The sequence below is a fragment of the Asterias rubens genome, chromosome 7 (assembly GCF_902459465.1).
Source record: "Asterias rubens chromosome 7, eAstRub1.3, whole genome shotgun sequence".
Taxonomy (NCBI): Eukaryota; Metazoa; Echinodermata; class Asteroidea; order Forcipulatida; family Asteriidae; genus Asterias; species Asterias rubens.
In genome coordinates this window covers 14,992,707-15,014,326 of record NC_047068.1, presented here as the reverse complement: position 1 = coordinate 15,014,326, position 21,620 = coordinate 14,992,707, and the positions used below count along the sequence as shown (strand labels likewise).

Below are 21,620 nucleotides of genomic sequence, written 5' to 3'. Positions count from 1 at the left end.
AGGGGAATAATTAACGATCACAGCGTTTGTTGTTTGTGTCATGCCAGTAACCATTGTTTACACTTGAAGATATATAATAGTTATTTCAAGAATAAACTAATTATCAATTATATCTTTAATTCTAAAAGGAAAGGAATTTGAAACTGTTTGTTTCTTTGTATCTTATTGTTTTCTTCGCACAGCGCAATTGCATCCCTCTGGCTATGTATGTGCTAACGAATAATGGCTTTCCCAATTTACCCATTTAAAAAATATGTACATAGATCCGTTTTATTAAAGCCTGCACATATCACACATACCTCATATCAATTGAAAATGAACACCTTTAGTCAACCCAGCCACCATGGTCAACCAAAACCAATTAAGGCACACCCCCTTACAAAAGTTGATCAATCCGCCAATTACGCTGATAGATTTGCATTTTTAACATCTAGCACCCAGACTGTAACGGCAATTTACGCGTAATTTTTCCTTCCGGATTTGATAATAGTGCCAGACTACAAATTCTTTCTCCCTTCCAGAAGTTGCTACGTGATTGACGCCAAAATAACATCTTTTTCAGATACAGAATTTACAGGTTTTGAGATTTAGGACAATGTCAGCCTACGATATAAAGGATGGTGAATACACCGCCACTATTTATAACATGGTGAGTAAATATAGATGAGTTGTTTTCACCACTTTTGAGATAAAAATAGAACCAACAAACTCACTTTGTCTTTTTTTACAATAAATCTTAATAAAAAAAGGCAAACACAACATTCATTCAACCCCATTCAAATCCAATAGTCAATAGGTACATTATTTTAATTTATAAATGATTGACGCTAAATTAAACGAAAAGAGAAGTTAAACCAAAGAAAAACCAGAGTTCATGCTTATAAAGACACTGAAAAAGTTTCAATTCCTTAGCATACAGAAGAATCAAGGCCATTTGATTCGAATTTATAATATAAACATTTTATTAAACATAGCCTTCCTTCAATTCAAGAAAAAATTTGCTGGGTCGAAACGTCAAGTCCATTAACAGCACTGGGTCTGATGTAGGATTAATTTATTCTTCCATTTTTGTAATAATGATTGTTTGTTAATTTGTTTTCGTCAGATAAAAGAGAGCAAATATGTTGATGCCATACAAATCCTATCACAGGAACTTCAGAACCACCCAAAGGTACGTGCTCATTACTGTCATGTCAGCTCTTGGTTACTTACTTATTTATCTCGAGCTACCTGCTGGGACAAATTGAACAAGAACAAGACTTTTCCACTTTCTGTTTTTGCATATTTTCCATCAAATTATTATCTCCATTCTGGTATCGTCTCTCAAATGGTCAAGATAGCCATTGGCCTACCTCATTTTCACTTTCCTTGTGATGGTTGCGGTAGAAATATTTTTTGTGCCGTCTGCATTTCATTATATTTTTCTCCGCACACATCTAATGAAACTGACTTCTTTCAATGTATATCATTTATTTTGGGCAGGTTTCCACAGAGTTTGATATTTGTGGTGTGATGTCCATGCACGTGTGTTTTAGTGAGAGTCCAGCTTTCTTTGCTACATCTGAAAATGTCAACTCATTTGAAGTTTTTGTTTTTCTCTTTTTACAGTCTCGTGCAGCGTTGTCCCTACTCGGTTACTGCTACTTCCACATCCAGGATTTTGCTAATGCTGCAGAATGCTACGAACAGCTGGTGCAGATCTGCCCAACTGTGGACAGCTATAAGATTTACTACTCGCAGGCGTTATACCACGCCTGTGCCTACCCTGAGGCAATGAAGGCAACGTTTCAGATTGAAAACCAAGACTACCAGCCTAAGGTAAGATACTGGGAAATCGACAATGGGATGTCAATAAAGTGGTCTGGGTGCTAGACTGTTGACTTCCAATCCTGAAAGAATAAATCGTTGCATCAGTGCCAAACTTTTGTGTCTTGATTTTGTAAAAATTCTGTGTCTCCCATGAAGACGAAAAAATGCTTTGCGTAAAAAACGTACTATTTTTGCATGTACACCCAGGTAAAGTGTGGTATAAAAACTAGTTATTGTTATAATACCATTTGGTTTAGCCCCTGACACTGATGTTTGTAAGCACTGTATACTCGGTACTTCCCCTAGTTGTGTCGGAAAAATCACAGGCATTAGGTTTGAATCCCAACCAAGCAGAAGCACATAAATAACAGCTTGTGAATTTTTGTTCACAGAGCTCTATACAAAAACTGAGTATACAGTGCTTACACACATCAGTGTAAGGGTAAAACCAAACAGTTTTCTTTATCCACGGTGCAAATTTAACATCTATTAAAGGTTATTATTATGTTTCAATCCTGTTGTTTTTAGATCACCAAACTCCAGGCAGCTATTAAATATGGGGAAGAGGACCTCTCGGCTGCTAAGGTAAGAATCAGCAAATTGCCAATATGTACCTTGAGGAACAAGGCACTTAACCATAATTGCTTCGTTAAAAGGAAAGTAGTGCAATCTGCTCTACCAGTCAGGCTCCTAGTGGATGATACCCATGCCTACATTATTGACTGTGAAGTAGGTAATCATGTTTCAGCCCCAGGAGTAGGTGGTAACCTGCCCCTGGTGGCAGTTGATTTGGGTTGATAGCCCAAGCATAGCCCACACCTTGAAGTGGCCTTCCAGCCTTGTAATGATAGGCGATTTCTCTTAAAAAAAACCACCTCCCAATAATAATATTAAAAAAATTAAAAAAAATCTTTATCCATTCATATAATCAGAGTCTTGTGGAGCAGTGCCCGACCGATGACCCAGACACCGAGGTCAATCTGGGCTGTCTCCTCTTCAAAGAGGGACGCTACAAAGTCGCGTGCCAGAAATTCCTGACTGCCATGCAGGTGTTGGGGTACCGTCCTGATCTGTCCTACAACATCGCACTGTGTTACTACAGCATGAAGCAGTACGCACCTGCTCTGAAGCATATTGCAGACATCATTGAGAGAGGCATTAGAGAGCATCCTGGTAAGCACATCTTGAAAGAAAGTATCACCAAGGCCCAGTTTAATAGAGCTGCTTAAGCAGAAAAAGTAGCTTAGCACAACAAAATTGTGCTTACCAGAATAACATTACCAGCCAAACTGTCATGTCAAATGCTAAATTCTGCCTAGCAGCAGACAATTTGTATGCAATATGAAATTGGGCCCTAAATCCTTGGACATTCATCCCCTGGTGGTTTTGCCTGATATTGATGGTTTATGCATTGCATTTTCCTACTTGTTTTGTTTTTGTTTTTTACAGAATTGAGCGTTGGAATGACCACTGAAGGTATCGATGTACGTAGTGTCGGCAACACTTTGGTGCTCCATGAAACTGCGTTAATTGAAGCCTTCAACCTGAAAGCAGCCATAGAATTCCAGCTCAAAAATCGTAAGATGACTTTCCTAAAACAGGCTTTACATAAGTTAACTATGTGACTGATTTAATTCTATATAAATATAGATAATATACAATAAAAAAACTAACCTGTGAAAATTTCAATTTAAAAGGTCACTCTTTTGAGATATCGCAAAACATCCACCCTAATTATGTCCACGCAGGAAGAATAATCCGTAATTGGTTACACAATCTGAGAAATGGTACTGATAGTTCCGCTTCTCAGATTCAAATTTGAGGGCATAAAAACTGATATCATTTTACATATTCAACATTACTTTTAGGTGAAATGTTTCTCCAAATGCCTTATACTATCGAAAGTTGCTGTAGGCTTCTAACCAAATGTTTTTTTTGCTGTTAATTTTAAGAGTGATTACCAAATGTATACTTTCCCTGTACTCAACAGCTGAAGCAGCCCAGGAAGCATTGACTGATATGCCGCCACGCTCTGAAGAGGTAAGTAGAAGAGTTTATCAAACTGACTCCTTACACCCTTACACTGACCCCTAATATACAGCTACTGTCTGCCATTTTGGGAGTCAAATTGCATGTCAGGATACAGTGCACAGCAAACTGCGCGCGTGTTGCCATGAGTGGCTCATGTTGCCTTAAGTAAGCTCTGCACAATAACGCATAAGGAATACGACTTCCGAGATTTATCTTGTAATAATGTCACACGATTTGGCCAACAGAGGAATTCCTTAATAAGCGGGCTCCGCCCCTTAAATGGGGACTATCGTCATAATTATGGCATGCCTGTGGCTGCACATGGAATTATGAACTGCACCTCGAGCACTGCACGTACGTACAGTGATGGTTAGATTGTAAAAGGTGCTGTCATTTTTATATTGTGATGTGACCGCCAGCACACACACAACTGCGGTTGCTTACCTCCAGTATGAAATATGGTGATATTGACAATATAGGGAAACCGCCAACGTAGGGCTAGATAGCTCAGTTTGGAGAGCGCCAGCACAAACAAAATCATTTAGTGGTTCTATAAAATGAGAACAAGTGGCTGTCGGAAGATGGAATTGTAATAAGCAGAGATGCTAAAATCTATGACTTGAAATTAATCTGACTACAGGAGCTGGATCCAGTGACCCTTCACAACCAGGCCCTAATGAACATGGAGGGCAATGCTACACAGGGCTTTGAGAAGCTTCAGTTCTTACTGCAGCAGAATCCATTCCCACCGGAGACATTCGGCAATCTGCTGCTTCTCTACATCAAATATGAGGTTAGTTTGAAACTCTGGTAATTCACAGGCGATGCAATTTAAAGGCAAAGTATTTGGTTTTGGGAATCGTTTTTTTTTTAACCCTTTCCAGCGTAGATGTATATAACAAAACTAACATGGTTGCGTTTTTTAGATATCAAATGACAAATCTGGAGCGGTTAAGTCCGTGCAGGAAGAACAATCCCAAATATGAATACACAATCTGAGAAGCGCCACGCTCGGCCCTGAAATAACCAATGATAGTGTAGCCAATGGAAAATAAATGGATTTTGGGGGAACAGAACAATAAAAAACAGCAATTTAGTCTTAAGATTAACCACCAAAACATGACAAGTTCTTGAATCTCTTATATTTTTTCCAACCCCAGTACTATGACCTAGCAGCAGACGTCCTGGCCGAGAACTCTCACCTGACCTTCAAGTACCTCAGCCAGTATCACTACGACTTCATGGACGCGGTCATCACCATGCAGACAGCTAAAGAAGAAGCGTATCGTAAACTGGACGAGATGGCCACACGCCACACCGACCAGCTGCGCAAACTGACCAAGGAGGTCCAAGAAGCCAGACATAACCACGATGACGAGACGGTGAAGAAAGCGGTCAACGAGTATGACGAGGCATTGGAAAGGTATTTCATATCAATTTCATTTCATTGTTTAATTCTGGTTGTGAAGCCAAGGACTCTCAGGAACTTAATCACCCGACAAGCCAAGAACCCCCATGGAGAGAAGACAAAGAAGGAAGTTTCAGTTTTAGATGTGGGAAGAAAACCTCTGAGCTAAGAAAGTCAGGAGCACTTTACGGTGTCAGTGCAAAGACATTGTACCATAAAGCGCAGCCTTTTCACAACACAATTAAAATGAAACGCCAGGCTCATGCCGCCAGAACCTTCCTTTTAAAGTAGTCACCATATGGCTTAGCCAGTGTCTGAATTTAGCCTGCTTACTATGACTTTGGCTGTTAGCTTCACCAGAAATGCTAAAGTATAATCATAGCCAGTGATCTAGCCACAGGACGATGACGTTGTTTCCCATGTGGCCGTAAACAAAATTTAGAGTCATTATATAAAACACCTAGGCTGCAGTGCTGCTTAATGTGGATTTCAGCGCTTGAATTACAATGTAAGAGACAAGTCTTTTACATCGTGCCAGAAGGACATAATTTTGTGGGTAGAATAGCCATGATATTTGACAGCTCTTCACAGAGCAAACACATTTCAACACATTTTTACGGCGGTAACACCTCACCATTCCCTTTAAAAAAAAAAATCCACCTCCAACCTATTTAAAACTATCAACCCCTCTCAGGTACATCCCAGTGTTGATGCAGCAAGCTAAGATCTACTGGGACATGGAACACTACACCCAAGTAGAGAAGATATTCCGTAAGTCTGTGGAGTTCTGCAACGAGCATGACGTCTGGAAACTCAACGTGGCCCATGTACTCTTCATGCAGGAGAACAAGTACAAGGAGGCCATTGGATTCTATGAACCCATCGTGAAGAAGAACTACGATAATGTAGGTTGATAATTATCACAAAGAAACAATTATATTGCGCCAAATTAGCCTTACAATGCTCAAGATGCTTCACACACTCAAAAACAATTACGAGCCTATTACTTGTAACTATTTACAAATGGATATTTAAGCAAAGTAACATGGAAGATTTGCAAAGTTCAATAAGCATATCAAAAGGGATTTTCAAAAAAAAAAAAAACAAAAAAAAAAAACCAGTAATCTCAAAATCAGAAGAAAAATCAGATACAATAATTTCATCAGAGCAGAGCTTTAAAAATTTACATTAGAAAATGTCAATTCAGAAAATGACCTTTTACCTCAACCTTTTTGTTTGATTGAAAGTAGGTCAGATTTCGCAGCCATTTGCACCCACTCTGGGCATTTTGGCACAAGCCGTTTTTTTCACCGCCATGGTGTCTAAAGGGTCATGCCAATTTTGATAACTTGGAATTTAATTTTCCTGCAGATACTGAATGTTAGTGCTATTGTGTTGGCCAACCTTTGTGTATCCTACATCATGACCAGCCAGAATGAAGAGGTATGTCTCTATTAAAGGGAGGTCAAACTACTCCAAAAATGAATGAATAAAAACTGACTTGGTAAAGAAGCACTGCATCTGTTGACAATGTGTACAATTTTGAGGAGCTATTCACTTCAAGGGAATGTGGATTTAGAGAGAGGGATTCAAAAACATTTCAATCTAAGACAAAAATATTTCTCAGATCGTGTATAATTCCACTTATGGGTTATTTCTCTCTGCGGACATAACAGCTCCAGATTTTCGGCAATATTTTAAAAACAATTCTAGCCTTTCAAATGAAGTTTTCATCGATAAGTTTGATTCTATATATCTACCTTTTTATAAGACCATAAGCCAAAACTTTGCAGTAAATAAAGTGTGTGTGTGTGACAAAATGACAACAGGATATCCATAAAGTGTTTCTATAAATCTATCTTCTGCCTCGGTAAATTCCTGTCGTTTTAGGCGGAGGAGCTGATGCGTAAGATCGAGAAAGAAGAGGAGCAGATAGCGTACGATGAGCCAGACAAGAAAATCTACCATCTTTGTATTGTCAACCTGGTCATCGGTACCCTGTACTGCGCTAAAGGCAACTATGAATTTGGCATCTCAAGGGTCATCAAGAGCTTGGAACCATACAATAAAAAGGTCAGGGTGGAGCTAGGGTTAAAGAACAAGGTTACCAGCCAAAATACCATGTCACAAGACAATTTGTGACTGGTATTTTGCTCATTTCTGCTAAGCATAAAATTCTTAAGCATAATTTTCTATGAAATTGGGACAGATTGTGGAGGGAGAGACACTAATAACATTTTGTAGGGAAGGTTTACGTTTGGTGATCACTCTTAAAATCAATGGTAAAAATTGTTGTAAGAAGCCAACAGCAGCTTCCGATACAATAAAGCATTGTGAGAAATGTTGCACAAATTTATAATAATAACTATGAACCATTCATGTATAGCACATATCACATTCACAGAGAAGTCTCTTTGCGTTTTAAGATGGAAAAAGAAGTTATAAAAAAAATTTAAAAATAGAAGAAGGAATGCAGTTATCTAAATTATATCAGTATGCCCCAAAATTTTAATCTTGGGGATTAAACTACCTGTGTGGACAATAATGGACATATTTTGACCCGGATTTTTTACGATATCTCAAAAATGCAACCACCTTTTTCACATGTTAGTTTTGTTTGTATACATCTACATTTATGTAGGACTACAACAATCAAAAAGTTCCATAAAAACTAAAGATAAACTTTGCCTTTAACTTGAGATATGTATCTTTTCAACAATTGCTTTTCTTATTTTCATTTGTTGGTAACAGTTGGGAACTGATACCTGGTTCTACGCCAAGAGATGTTTCTTGTCTCTACTAGAGAACATGGCCAAGCACATGATCATGCTTCGAGATAGCGTCATTGGAGAATGCATACAGTTCCTTGAACACTGTGAATGTAAGTTCTTAATGTCTCACAAATAACGTTAAATGTTGGGGTTGAACAAACAAACATTTACTGCAGCAGGATTTGAACCTGCAACATCCGGATTAATGTGTCGACACTTTACCAACTGAGCTATCTAGGTCTAATGTTATGAAATAAGTAACCACAAAGGAAACTGACTGGGTAAACTTTGAATGATTAGGGGTTGAACAAAGAAAAAAAACTAGAGCCGGATTTGAACCAAGACCGCCAGACTGACATGCCGGCACTCTACCAACTTTGCTCAGGGTGCCAGTCAGAAGCCATTCAACCGTTAACTGCCTTATAGCCAGGGATCACACCCAAGTTTACTATACAACCTGGGAAGCGGCAGCCAAGGGATCACCTTAAGGGAATATGACTTTTTATTTCAGATATCCAATAATAAACCACAAGGGAAACTGACTGGGTAAATTTTAAATGATTTGGGGTTGAAGACAAATTGACTGGAGCTGGATGTGAACCAACAACCTCCATATTGAAGTGCCATTGCTCTACCAACTGAGCTATCTAATCTAGCCTTATGTTAGCGGCCTCCCTATCTTTGTTCAGGGGTGCCAATCAGAAGACATGCAACCTGTAACTGCCAATTTTTTTTTTCTAGGTGTAGATAAAGAGTCTTGTATCTGTCTTTTTTTTATATTTCCAGCGTATGGGCGTGATGTGAAGGCAGTTGTGGAGCAGCCGTTAGAGGAAGAACCCTTGCACGAAGGCAAGAACACCGTCACCTACGAGTCTCGTATCCTCAAGAGTCTCTTCATACAACTGACATAGGGTCATATCTATTTACAGATAAAATACATTTCTTAAAGCCATTGGACACTTTCTGTACAGAAAAAAAAAAAAAAAACAATCACAGATTTACAAATAATTTACAGGGTTTACAGAAGGTAATAGTGAAAGACTTCTCCTGAAATATTATTCCATGAAATGCTTTACTTTTTGAGAAAACATTAAAACAATATTAATTCTCTTATTTAAAAACACATGTCATGACACGGCGGAACATGCGGATACAAGAGTGGGTTTTTCCGTTATTTTCTTCCGACTCCGATGACCGATTGAGCCTAAATTTTCACAGGTTTGTTATTTTATATATAAGATGTGACACACGAAGTGTGGGCCTTGGACAATACTGTTTACCGAAAGGGTCCAATGGCTTTAACAGACAAAATAAATTTCCTAAACTATGTATCTAATTCATTGATCAAAACACTATGGGATTAACCCCCCAAAGTAATATTTTCTTGAATTAATTTTGACAAAGCCCTTTGGTATATAAAGACATTTGTTTCACTATTTTATGTTGTTGACACTGTAGTCACAATATTTCCCTATGATTTCAAAACAACATAAATGTTTGTCCCTCATACACAACATGTACTATGCAATGAACTTAAAATACACATGTAAAGTTTACCAAACCAAGTGTATTACTAAGATTATTACACTCCAACTTCTAAGGGCCCAATTTCACAAAATGATGCTAACCAGAATAAGGTTACTAACCCAAATACCGTGTCGCATTTTGCACATTTCTTGCTCACAAATCCCTGGGCCCAATTTAAAGCCTGTAAGCATAGAAACTTGCTAAGCAAATGAAAGTTCTTGCTTATCAGAAACTGGTTACCAGCGAAAGGTTATAACTGGTGCCCATTAATTTTTCGCTCAGCTCAGCATACATATTTGCTAAGCATTTTTTTTGTTCTGGTTTTAAAACAGCTTTATGTAATTAAGCCCAGGTGGTAGATTGTAGAATCCATTTTTGTGAGGAATGGATAAAAATTTTGTAAAAGTATTTTAAATCGGGCGAGGTTTGCGGTAGCAAAATGTTTAAATCTTTTCAGAGGAGTGTTGGTTCTGAAAAAAAGGAAGAAAAAAAGAAAAGAAATGGCAGTTGTAAAATTGCTTTTGAGCAGTATGTTCCGATTGTCTTCAGACAGGAGCATATTGGTAGAAACGTTTAGTTGTCAACCACCAGTGCTACCACAAACCTCACCTGACAATAGACCCCCATGCGAAGTTTAAAATCCTACAGAACGAGTTAGTGGTGCACTGTTATGTAATAAATGTATAAATATGAATAAATATCTGAAGAAAAAGAGACAGATTATCAGATGTCATCATTCTTTTGGTTTATGGTTTATTATGCTTTTAACATGCATCATAAATATTTGTACCTTTAAATGAACTCCAGCTTTGCAGAGAGCCAGGGGGAAATATTACAAGTCCGGTTCAGATGTCTGTGATTAAAAAGAATCTTAAAAATATTTTCATTTGATAATTATTTCCTTTTTTATTCTTACATGCATAGTTATTTTTTTTTCTTTTACACGAATTACATATATAACATTTAGATTTGGAGGATTATTTACAAATCGTCGAAGAAAAAAATAATACCTGTTAGAACAACATCCAAACTATGCGAACAACTTTCAAGGTTCTCCTAAAAAAAAAACCACCTTACAGGGACTGAACTCAATTTAGAAAGTGATCTTAAATTTAAGTCTACCCAAGTTATGACGCACTGTAACAACAGACAGCTTGAAGACCTTGACTGTATCAGTCTTGCTAGCATGGGCAGCATGCCGTATCGATACCTCACTTTTCTACCCCTGGTAGGAACGTACTGAAAAACAATGCTGATTGGTCCCGATAAGGGACAAGTTTGCGTGCTCGCTTGTTAATAAATGTTGAGCGCTTGTGTGGCGCTTGTAGGATGCTTCGTGCGCCCGTGTAAAAATGCAAGTTTCGTGACGCAGTCCCATTTCAAATGAATCCTGTTTTTACACGGTCACCCAAAACGGCATACCGTTAGACATGTCACAAGATCAAAGAAGAATGAGAGGGGACCAGTTGCTCATTGACTTGATACCTCTTTTGCAGGTTACCTACTTGAGCACGAGTGTAGAGTGGATCGACCACACGTCTAGGCCAGATTCTGGCACACTTTAAATAGTAGATTCCAGGGGTTATGAGGGAGTAAGACAGGCTGGGTAGTGAGATCAATCACCCTTGGGAATGAGGTTCTGACTGTATGACTTATTATCTTGAACTGAATATTTGTTAATTGAACTATCACTACACACCCTTGCATAAACACAAAATAAGTGCAACAAGTTTGGCTACAAAACCCTCAAAACTTAAAAAATTTAATTCCAGAGATTGCAGAGTAAGTATGACAACAAGTCAATACAGGTCGAGTTCAATAAAAAAAATAGCTTGAACTCTGGCTTCCAACATTTAAATATAGACAAGAAGATCACAGGCAATCTACGATGCAGGCAAACCTCTTGCAATGTAAGCATGTGATCATTTTGCAAAATCGATCTGCGATATATAACAGAACACTTGTGTGATGGTCTGTTGAATTGCAACTGGTGCAAACGTATGTAAAACAAAGTAGAAATAACTTGCATAGTAGCAGTTGTAGCTGCGTGAAAGGTTTCACTCACAGTCATAATCAAATTTTCTGAGATCTGGGTTGAAGTTCATAGAAGACCTCTGTGATTATAGAGCCCTGTCATCAAAGGCATGACAGGCCTCAAAATAACCCGTGGCACCAACAGCAATAGACCGATCCAGTAGGATCCGCCCACGACGCACGTGTGAGCAAGAACACGTGGGGCTCTCCAATGCCTTTCTGCACAACTCTGCCGCGCGCGGCATAATACGCGAACGCATGTCGGACCTTAGTGTCGGACCTTCATTGCGTTGTGATTGGTCAATACGCAATGGGGCGGAGCTTAATGGATCGGTCTATTGCCTTGGTGCCCTGTGCAAAGTTCCTGTACAAACTTCTGTTTACTTCATAGAAGTGACCTTTACCAGAGAGAACTAGCTGTGCCCCTTCAAGAGAGAAGTTTAAGGCCTGTACAACTCTCAGCCAATCACGGGTCTTCCTTTGACCCTTCGCATTATCTTCTGTTACTGAGACATTACCAAGAAGTCATGAGATAAAAATAGATCATTGCATGTCACTATAGAGAATGTATTTTATCCGTTAATTATCCTTGTTTTACAGTCTTTTCATGAATCCACGGACATAATGCACACAATGTAAGTAATTCCGGCTAGCTGTCCCACGATTGGTGTCGATTTGGCGTTCGATTAGCTCATTCATGTCAGGTGCTCACCTGGATGCGTACACCAGGGTCAACCAGGTGAAGCAAACCAATTGCAGCCATAATAATTAATCAGTCCGATTCCTGCACCTGCCTGTAGAATAATAAATAAGGCGTTGCCGCACTGCTGGAGCTGGACACAGGATGGAGGACAGTCGAAGCCAGTTCCTGCCGAGTAAGAATACTAACCTTCTCATCGTCAAACTTGCCCCAGCGTGGCTGTCCACGATCATCCGCCTCTCTGTCTTCCTCTCCCTCCTCCCCAGATCGCCGGGGCCGGTGCGGGATCTGGACGTAGCTGATGTAATGACCGCTGGAGCTGGACACGCCGCTGTGCATGACGACGGCGCACAGGTCGTACTTGCATTGGAGTTGCTTGCATTGTTTGGCACACCACTGGCTCAGGCACAGGGAAAGGGGAGTGGCCAAGTGGTCATTGATCTTTGACACTGTGCTGTCTGCTGATAAACTGAAAAAAAAAAGCAAAATCCTTGCTATCAATCCATGGCAGTCATTAACAAAACTATTAGGGCTGGGCGAATAATTTGAATATCTGGTTAATGGCGAATAGTTTTTCCTAACCGTAACCGCGAATACCATTTTTGACCTAACCGGATATCCGCAAGGGGCGTGGATACCTTTTAATCAACCCGATAGTCCTCTAATTACAACCAAGAAACCGGATTCCTATTATCCGCGATCGTTGGGTCGACGACCGATAGGAACGTTTTGTCTGAATCCTTATGAAACTTCTATTAAGACAGCATAAAATAAGTATTTAACTATGCTCACCTCCGTAAAGAGTTAAAACAATGACATTTCCGACATCTTTGTTCAAAGATTATGAAAGTTTTCCTCACGTAGAATCAATCACAATATCAAAAGAACGAGCAAATCGCCATCTTTAAATTAGATCCGGTGATTCTTATGAATGAACCGAGTGACACTAGCACTGTCTAAAACTAATATCAATCCGCCCTACGAACGACCACAAACGAACAGCACCCTCTAGCGGCCAAAATAATAAAATAAAACATAAAAATAAAAATAAATTAAAAAAATATTCAAATATCCGGTTAATTTTGGATAGGTGGCCAGCGGTTAACCGAATACCAAATTTCACTATTCGCCCAGCACTACAAACTATGTACATTCCATATTTGACCTTGGTTTAAATCCAGGTACCTCAGGTTTGTTGAAAAAGACCTTATATGCATTGACAATAACCAGCCGCCATCTTAGATGTAAACCGATGACGAAATAAACGCACAGATTTGTATGTGCAGCGCACAGGAAGAAGCCATGCATAATATTTGGTCCTTGAAAAAAAGGCTGACCTTCATATAAATGTACACGAAGTGTAGGCTTTAATTTGGTCACAATATTTTAGATTTTTCCAAGAGCCAAAAAATTGGAAATTAGACTTAAAGTAGGAATATTTTAAGGTCTGACAATCCTATTTTGACCTCTAGGCGAGGGTGCCCTACTCAAATATCTATACTCACAATCCAGCAAATGCACTGAATCTCTTGAGATGAATGGTGAAGACTGGTGGTAGCTCTCCAAACAGCATGCTCCGCTCCGCCTCCGCATGGTGTCTGCACTGTTCACAGAAGTACTTGTTATCGTCTGTCAATCGCTCCACGCAGGCAAACTCTGAGATGGCCCAGCTTAGCGACAAGTCACCCGGTATGATTTCTATAAGAACAAGAATCACAAACATGTCTTAAGGTATAGAGGGCTGCCAGCTGAGTTGCTGTGAAGTTTCCGACTGTAATCCTGGCATCTTAAACTTACGGAAAGCAATTTGCGTACAACAACAAAAAACAATCTGTAAACAATCTAACGCTTAAAATGCATCTGAATTTGGGCAAAGTCCAGAATTTGTGTACTTCGATACTCTTGATTTGAAACAGAATTGAAAGATAGTTATCACATTCTCAGTCAAGATTATTTCACAAAGATATTACCCAATGAGGTATTTTGCTTAAAGCAATCGCACAACATCGGTAAACAGTATTGTCCAAACGCCCACACTTCGTGTATCACAACTTATATATAAAATAGCAAATAACCTGTGAAAATTTAGGCTCAATCGGTCATCGGAGTTGGGAGAAAATAACGGGAAAACCCACCCTTGTTTCAAAACGTTTCGCCGTGTCATGACATGTGTTTGAAATAAATCGTTATTCTCGATATCGAGCATTTCATGGAATAATATTTCAAGGGAAGTCTTTCACCACATTACCTTCTGTAAACCCTGTAAGTTATTTGTAAATCTGTGAACTTTTAACTTCTGTTCTGTTCAGAAAGTGTCCAATGGCTTTAATTGAAAAACACAAGACCACTGGGCTTGTCCTATTGTGAGTTTACTGGCCTGATACTAAAATCACAAGACTCTAGCCTGTCAGGACTAGAAATAACCAACGGCACCCACAGCATGCTGTAGTGCCCCATGTTTTTGCTGTAGTGCCCTCTGCAAAGTTCCAATAAAATTGCTGTGTCCCTTCAAGAGAGAATTTCAACGCCTGGCCTGTGGTCCAGTGTTTATTTCGAGCCCTGCGGAAAATGGTGCAGGGTATATTCAATTGAGAAGTTGTGGGATGAAAAATAAAGCAGACAAAGTTGGTTTTGAAATGATTTAAAAGTGTACCTGGAACACCTTCATCTTCCTCCATCCCTGTGGATCTTTGTAAACACCGCACTGGAAGACTGATATCTTGGAATTCCTCTCTCCTCTCCGTGTAGCTCTCGCACTCGTTGCAGCGTGTCCTCAGCACCAGGGCCCCTTGAAACAAACCTTGAATCAAGCTCAGCTCTCTCACAATAATATCATCCTCGACGTCGCAGCTCTCTGCTGTGCATTCAGCAGAGGGAGTGTCAATGCAGCCCATGTTGTCGCCTTCACCATTCAGGTTGGGTGATAATATGCCTTGCGGTGTATCGTCCAAAGTCGAGTTGGTGATTATCTCATGGACAGAGCCACTCCAATTGTTCGTCTCACTGCATTTGAGGTCATTTTCTTTGTCACTGATGTGTGTTTCACTCATGCCCTCTATGATATCTGTCTTAACAACGTTGAGTGGAACATTTCCTTTCTTCAGTGGAGCAAAAGCATTTTGGAGAGTTGACTGGTTAGCAGGAATGCGAAACTTCCCCAGCCTTTTCTTCATCGCCGATGTTCCGCTTTGCTTACCATTTGCGGGAGGGGTTTCGTTTCCGTTACTGAGATCAGAGCTGTTTTTGTTTCTGAGTGGCTTGATACCATCCGATTGACTGTGACTGCCACACCCATTTGGGATATTCCCATTTGTTTGGTCGCTCGCCTGTGGCGTCTTTGATTTGCCGCTAACGACGGAGTCGTTACTTGGTGTCGACAAACACTTCCGTGTCTTTAAACTGTTTTTCATGGTCGAAAGGCAATCAGAGTTTCCCAGTGTCGCAGAGTCTTTTATTACATTCCCAGAACCATTTGCAGTATTAGAAGGTGACGTACAATTCAAAGGGGAACCAAGTCCAGCTGGATTTGACCCTTGCATTTCTGGTTCTCTTTCAGAAACTGAGTCCTTTACACTTCCGTTTAGAGTCTCAGTTTGCGACTTTACTTCACACTTGGACTTGTTCTCCTTGCTGGACTCCACTCCAAGCTTGCCTGTCTTGATGTCTCGTGGCGTTTTGTGATGCATCTTGAACTGTTTCTTGAGTTTCTGACAGGCCTCAAGGAGATAGCTTAGGAGACAACACAGCATCTCTTGAGAGTCATGCTGCAGGAAGCCTTGAAACATCGGATTCAAATCCCTGAAAGTTAACCAAACAAATTTTTGAACTTTTTTGTAATCTCTTTCTCTTAAACCAAATCCCTTTCAAGGGAATCATTTCTCAAAATGTTATAAATATATTATTAAACGCTGCAGTGCTTTTTACCAAGTTAGTTTTTATGGTCATTAATTTGTGGAGTAATTATCAAATTAACAAATTACATATATTACAAGATAACAAAAATGAAATTTGACTTAAAATAAAAATTATACCCCTGAAAGTGGAGACAAAATTAAGGCCTTATCTGAATTGGAGTCTACAGCGTTGGCTACCAGTGTAGCTAAGGACTACTGAGCACTGCCTATACTTTAATGCATGATCCAGCCTTAATCATAGCCGCCAATTCCGACACGGCCCAAGCAAGAGAGAAAGTAGAAGGCATTATTCATTCACTATTCTTACTGAGGATTATTGCCCCCAAAACACCCTTACCTGATAGTTTCCAGCACTTCATCAGGCGAGGGCGACATTAGTGTGTCTGTGGTTGGATCTGCAATGTAGTCATCCTCTCTGACAGACATCTTATCATACAGCTATTAAGAAAAAAGCAAAAGTAAATCGTAACTTATAAAGTGCAAGAATACAAACAAAAATTAAGTGCACATTGGGATCCAATGATTTTGTAAAAAGAAGAAGTAAAAAAATAGTAATAAAAACAAAATTTCTATGAAGAAAAAAATAATTGTAAGTTAACTTTCTTGCATTTGGGGGCATAGTTCTCAAATTTATCTTTTACATCTTCCTCCAAACGCTCTTTTTGTGCTTTATTTTGGCAAATTCCTTCGTAAACATTTCCAAGAGTCATTTCATTCACCAACAATATTTCGTCCGTTCACAAACGGAGGATACCATATATGGGTATTTTAACAACAGCGCCCTCTGTTGATCAATGGATTGTGTTAGACTGGTTCCTTGTGAAATCGCGCTGTCGGATAAACGAGCGTGTGGACTATATGCGATGCAGTTTAGCGCTAGCATGTGCGATGACTCGGGAGTGGAATCTCCGTTGCACTTATAACGTTGAATACCATGACTGCTATAGAGTTCCCTGGATTAATATTGTCGGCCGTAAGTAGTCGGCCGAAAACAAATGTTTGTGTCAATAATAAAATCTTGGGCTTGGGTAAAAAAAGGGCACGACGGCCAACGGGGAAAAAGGGCACGGCAGTTTTGGCTGTGAAAATGGTATTTTTTCGAGGGGCATCACGGCCAGTTGGAAGGGCATCGACGGCCATGGCCGTCGTGGCCGCCGTGTAATTCCAGGCCTGCTTAAGCAAGACACTTAACCAATGCTTCATCCATCGAATGGGACATTAAGACGTTGGTCCCATGTGTTATGTAATGCATGTAAAAGAGAAGGAGTTCCCCAGGTGTTCCTGGCTGTGACTGCTGTAGGCGCCGTAGCACCTTGTAAACCCTTATAAGGTGATACATAATTGGGTCTCAGAATTGACCACTTCAGTAACCTATCTTTCTGAAAGTTTGTATATACTCAGCACCTTGAGTACCTCGTTGGTAGATACAGGCGCTATATAAGACTTTGATATTATTATTATTTATTATTATTAGATGAACAAGATTATATAATCCTAGCTTCTTAAATAGCACTCATATCCATCACTCAGTGGTGCTCAAGGCACTTTGACATTCAGTATTTTCCTGCAAGGTATTGTGGAGCTTGAAGTATGAGACTAATTTCTTTACATAGCACCATGTAACAGTTTACAAAGGGTTGTGGGGCAATATGCAGCCAAAACTATGGCACTTCAGAGGGAGCCATTTCTCACATTGTTTTATACCATCAACATCTCCCCATTACTCGTCACCACGTAGGGTTTTATGCTAATAATTATTTTGAGTAATTACCAAGGTGTCCACTGCCTTTAACCGGGACGCAAACCCACACTCTGCTGATCAGAAACGCTAAATCTTGAGTCCAGTGTTCTTATCCCCTCCCTCAGCCACAACACCCCACAAGTGTCTGATCCAGAGTATCAGTATTTTAATCTTACCTTCTTCAAATTGATGACAAACTGCATTTCCCGCCCGCATGCCTTCATGTCGATATGATCGCCTGCCCCGTTCTCTTCTCTTAGTTCCTCCCTCAGCTTCTCCCACACCCCAGTCAGCTGACACAACCCCTGACAGAACCCAGGGCAGAAGCGAAGGGCTTGGAGTACACTGTTCAGGTAGCAGGTATTACCAAGGTTCTGCAGACCTGAATATGGGGGCGGAAGCGAGCGTGCAACCTCAAGCTGGCTCTCTTTATTGGACGAGGAACTCGGATCCATGGTGCTGCTGTTTGTTGTACTCGACTGGCTGCAAATCAATTGTTTTGTTAAAGAAAATTAAATCCCAAATCCTGCTTGAAGGATACACAGCTGATAAAAGGAAAGACATTTGGTAATCAACCTTTAAATTAACGGCAATCACAGTTTTTGGTTAGAAGCGGCAAGCCTGCAGCAGCTTCCGATAGTATATAAAGTATTTTGAGAAACATTTCACTTTGAAGTAATGTGGTTACCAGCCAAGCTTCCACGTCACATGAACTGTTATCCTACTCATTTCTGTTTAGCGGATGCTTCTAAGCACCTCTATAAAATTGGACCCTAGTGGGACCTCCTTACCTAAACGGGGCAGAGTGCATGGTCCTCCCATTACTGCTCATCTGACTACACGACTCATCACTTTTTTCATCTTTTATTGGCTGCTTCTCCTTCCTCATGAACTTCAATGACAGTTTGGGTCTCTTCTTGGGCGGGCTGGAGCAACTTGCCATCTTAGGTGAAGCTTCAAAACAATTGTCTGGAGGTTTAAAGATGAGCATTCATCAAGCTTGTTGCGCATGTTATTAGAATAATCAAAGCGTTTTTCCTTTAACCAGTGGTCTGCTAACCCACACACACGTAGAGCCGAAGCTCCGCCCCACGCAGGTTCAACATTTGAACCTGTGAATTTCGCTCAGGTTCTGGTAAGTTTTTGTACATTTTTCTTCGAAATATTTCTTCACTGTTGTTTTGAGTATTAAGGCAGGCTGCAAATAGACATTGCGGATTAAGTTCGTACCCTCAGAATTTGTTTCATGATTTTCGAAAGTGGTAAAAATGAGGCAAATCTGGTGACTAGCTGTCGAAATTGTACGTGTTGGACCAGATCAACCGTTGTCGCTCGAAACAATCTCGTAACCCTCCAGCATGGCGGCCGTCGGGAGGAGGGTTACGTTAACGCAACTAAAGATATTCCATTCTACAACACTACATTTAAATTTATTGTATGCACATATCAGTTTATTTGTTTCAAAAGAAAAACCTAGCCCTACCCCTACGAAAAAGAAACAAATATATATATATTTTCATTTTTTAAAATAAAAAAAATTTACCTAAAATAAATTAATTCAATTTTAATAATTAGAATTAGATAGAATAATTTGTTTAGCAGACAGACAGTAGGCCTACAAATAAAAATGACTTTATGGGTGAAATTTGAAACAAAATATCGAGTGAGAAGCTCTTCAAAATGATAAATCAATACTACTAAGAAAAACACAAAATTGTCAACTTTCTGTGGCCGGCGTAAATCGTCTGTCGGAAATAGACGTATTTGGCTATCGCGAATGCTAGGTCAGCACAGAAAGATGACGTTTGTATCGCAATTCTTGTCATTTAATTATTAAACCTTCAGAAAATAATTGACACTCACCTGAGATTCAGTGAGGAGACAAATTTATCATAAAGAAGATTAGCAGCTCATTAATGTTACTTGGTAAACAAAGATGAAAACAGTTGTACGTTTTACAACTCTCCAAACTTTCTCAACTTCTCTACAAAGTTTACCGCCATTTTGAGAAGTTCCATTTCCGTCAAAAGATTTAAAGCCCGCCCTCTCTCGGTGGAAGAGTCTGATTTATTTTGTTGGTTGTGTTGTGTTATGCAATAACCCCGCCCCCCGGGGGGGGGGGGGGCACACAACAACACAAACAAACAAAATTTCCAATAGATTTTTTAAACAGATATTGGCCGTTTTATTAAATATGTTTGCTTTTCTTTCAAGCATTGGGAACTGGACTGTACTTGGTGGAAAAGGTGTTAAGTGGCAATTTTATGCTCTAAAACTATGCCGTATAGGCTACTGTTTTTTAATTTCATTTATAAGATTACTTTGATAAAATCATAACAATAAATGTTTTTTTAAACTTGTGCAATCTTGTCAGGATTTTAAAACCATGCAGTAGGCTCTGCTGATGCCGTCTTATATAGCCTGATTCAAGATTTAAGCCTCATTTAGGGGAAAATTAACACATGAAAAAAAACTCACAAGGGGATAGGACAAAGTTCAGCATTTTATCAAGTTTGGGCCTTACAAGCAGAAATTGTGATATTCATGTTGTTTGCTAGCTTATCACTCTTTCGTGTGAGCAAAATCAAGACGCTGTGTGAGTTTCAAATTGCTCATTTTGATTAAAAAGCTAAAATAAGTGAACTGATGTAGCTCTTGTGGTCATCAACAATTATTAGGGACTTTTCGTTTTCGACAACGGATGGTTCTGCGACGGTAAAGATGACATTTGGCGTCATCTGCGCATGCGTGGGCTTTGAGGACGGTCGTCCCTCAATTTCTACGACAGTACTTGGGATGAATCTTCGTTGTGCTGAAAACGACAACGTTTAGCTGAACAACCGTCGCAGAACCATCCATCGTCGAAAACGAAAAGTCCCTACTGTCTAAACATCAACCATCCTTAGATAGAAGCATTCCCAAAACGCTGGGTTTTCATTTGTGAGGGGTGTCTTTCAAACACATATTTAGGGGGGTACACATTGCCTTGGATAGGATGAGTTGTTGAAAACCGTTTGTTATGAAATGTATATGGTTATAAAGATATGTTAATTGTTAAAAGTAGAGTATAATGATCCACACAAGTATCACTCGAAATTGCATGGTTTTCCTTTTACCTTGCCCACTAACACGACAGGCCATATTATGGAGTCAACATTTTGACTCCATAAAATGGGGGACCGTGTTTCTTCGCGACGTAAAAGGAAAACCAAACATTGCAAACGGTTTCAAACGCTTTTCAAAGACCAACTCGACCGATCCAAGGCAACGTGTTCCTTTAATGTATTGAACAAGTTATTTTGTGCATTAATTTTCTGCTTCTTATACTCTATGTAATTACTTCTTATCATTGTTATTTTATAGAGTACTGACACTTTTTGACGAAACCCTAAGAAGAAGAAAAAAGTACACATTGAAGTGCAATCATGACTTGTTTCATACTGAAATACTTTATTCAACTTTATTTCAGGTTATTACTTTGAAGCAAAACAATATATATTCTGGTTTCTATTTATTCAGTTACTTTACAATGCCAGTGATAGATCATTAAAGGCACTGGACATGTTCGGTAATTGTCAAAATTCCAAAATAAGCTGTGAAAATTTTGACTCAATTCGTCATCGAAGTTGCAAGAGAATAATGAAAGAAAGAAACACTCTTATTGCACAAGTTTGTGTGCTTTCAG

The 21,620-nt window shown here is 39.5% G+C and overlaps 2 protein-coding genes across 2 annotated transcripts; one reads left to right on the top strand and one right to left on the bottom strand.

Annotated features, from left to right (window-relative positions):
• Positions 1–509: 509 nt before the first annotated feature.
• Positions 510–9,006, top strand: LOC117293021 (tetratricopeptide repeat protein 30A-like). Its single transcript, XM_033775228.1, has 14 exons — positions 510–649; positions 1,106–1,171; positions 1,609–1,818; positions 2,338–2,394; positions 2,742–2,982; positions 3,259–3,387; positions 3,800–3,849; positions 4,481–4,633; positions 5,001–5,263; positions 5,943–6,153; positions 6,620–6,691; positions 7,139–7,321; positions 8,000–8,129; positions 8,806–9,006. The coding sequence occupies exons 1-14, from the start codon at positions 596–598 to the stop codon at positions 8,928–8,930; spliced, it is 1,944 nt and encodes a 647-aa protein (XP_033631119.1). The 5' UTR covers positions 510–595; the 3' UTR covers positions 8,931–9,006.
• Positions 9,007–11,875: 2,869 nt separating this feature from the next.
• On the bottom strand, positions 11,876–19,938 carry LOC117293075 (ubiquitin carboxyl-terminal hydrolase 1-like). Its single transcript, XM_033775289.1, has 7 exons — positions 19,799–19,938; positions 18,727–18,904; positions 18,112–18,418; positions 16,532–16,632; positions 14,934–16,078; positions 13,786–13,978; positions 11,876–12,749 (listed from the first exon to the last, which is right to left on the bottom strand). Exons 2-7 carry the CDS (start codon positions 18,876–18,878, stop codon positions 12,353–12,355), a joined length of 2,295 nt encoding a protein of 764 aa, XP_033631180.1. The 5' UTR covers positions 18,879–18,904; positions 19,799–19,938; the 3' UTR covers positions 11,876–12,352.
• Positions 19,939–21,620: the final 1,682 nt, after the last annotated feature.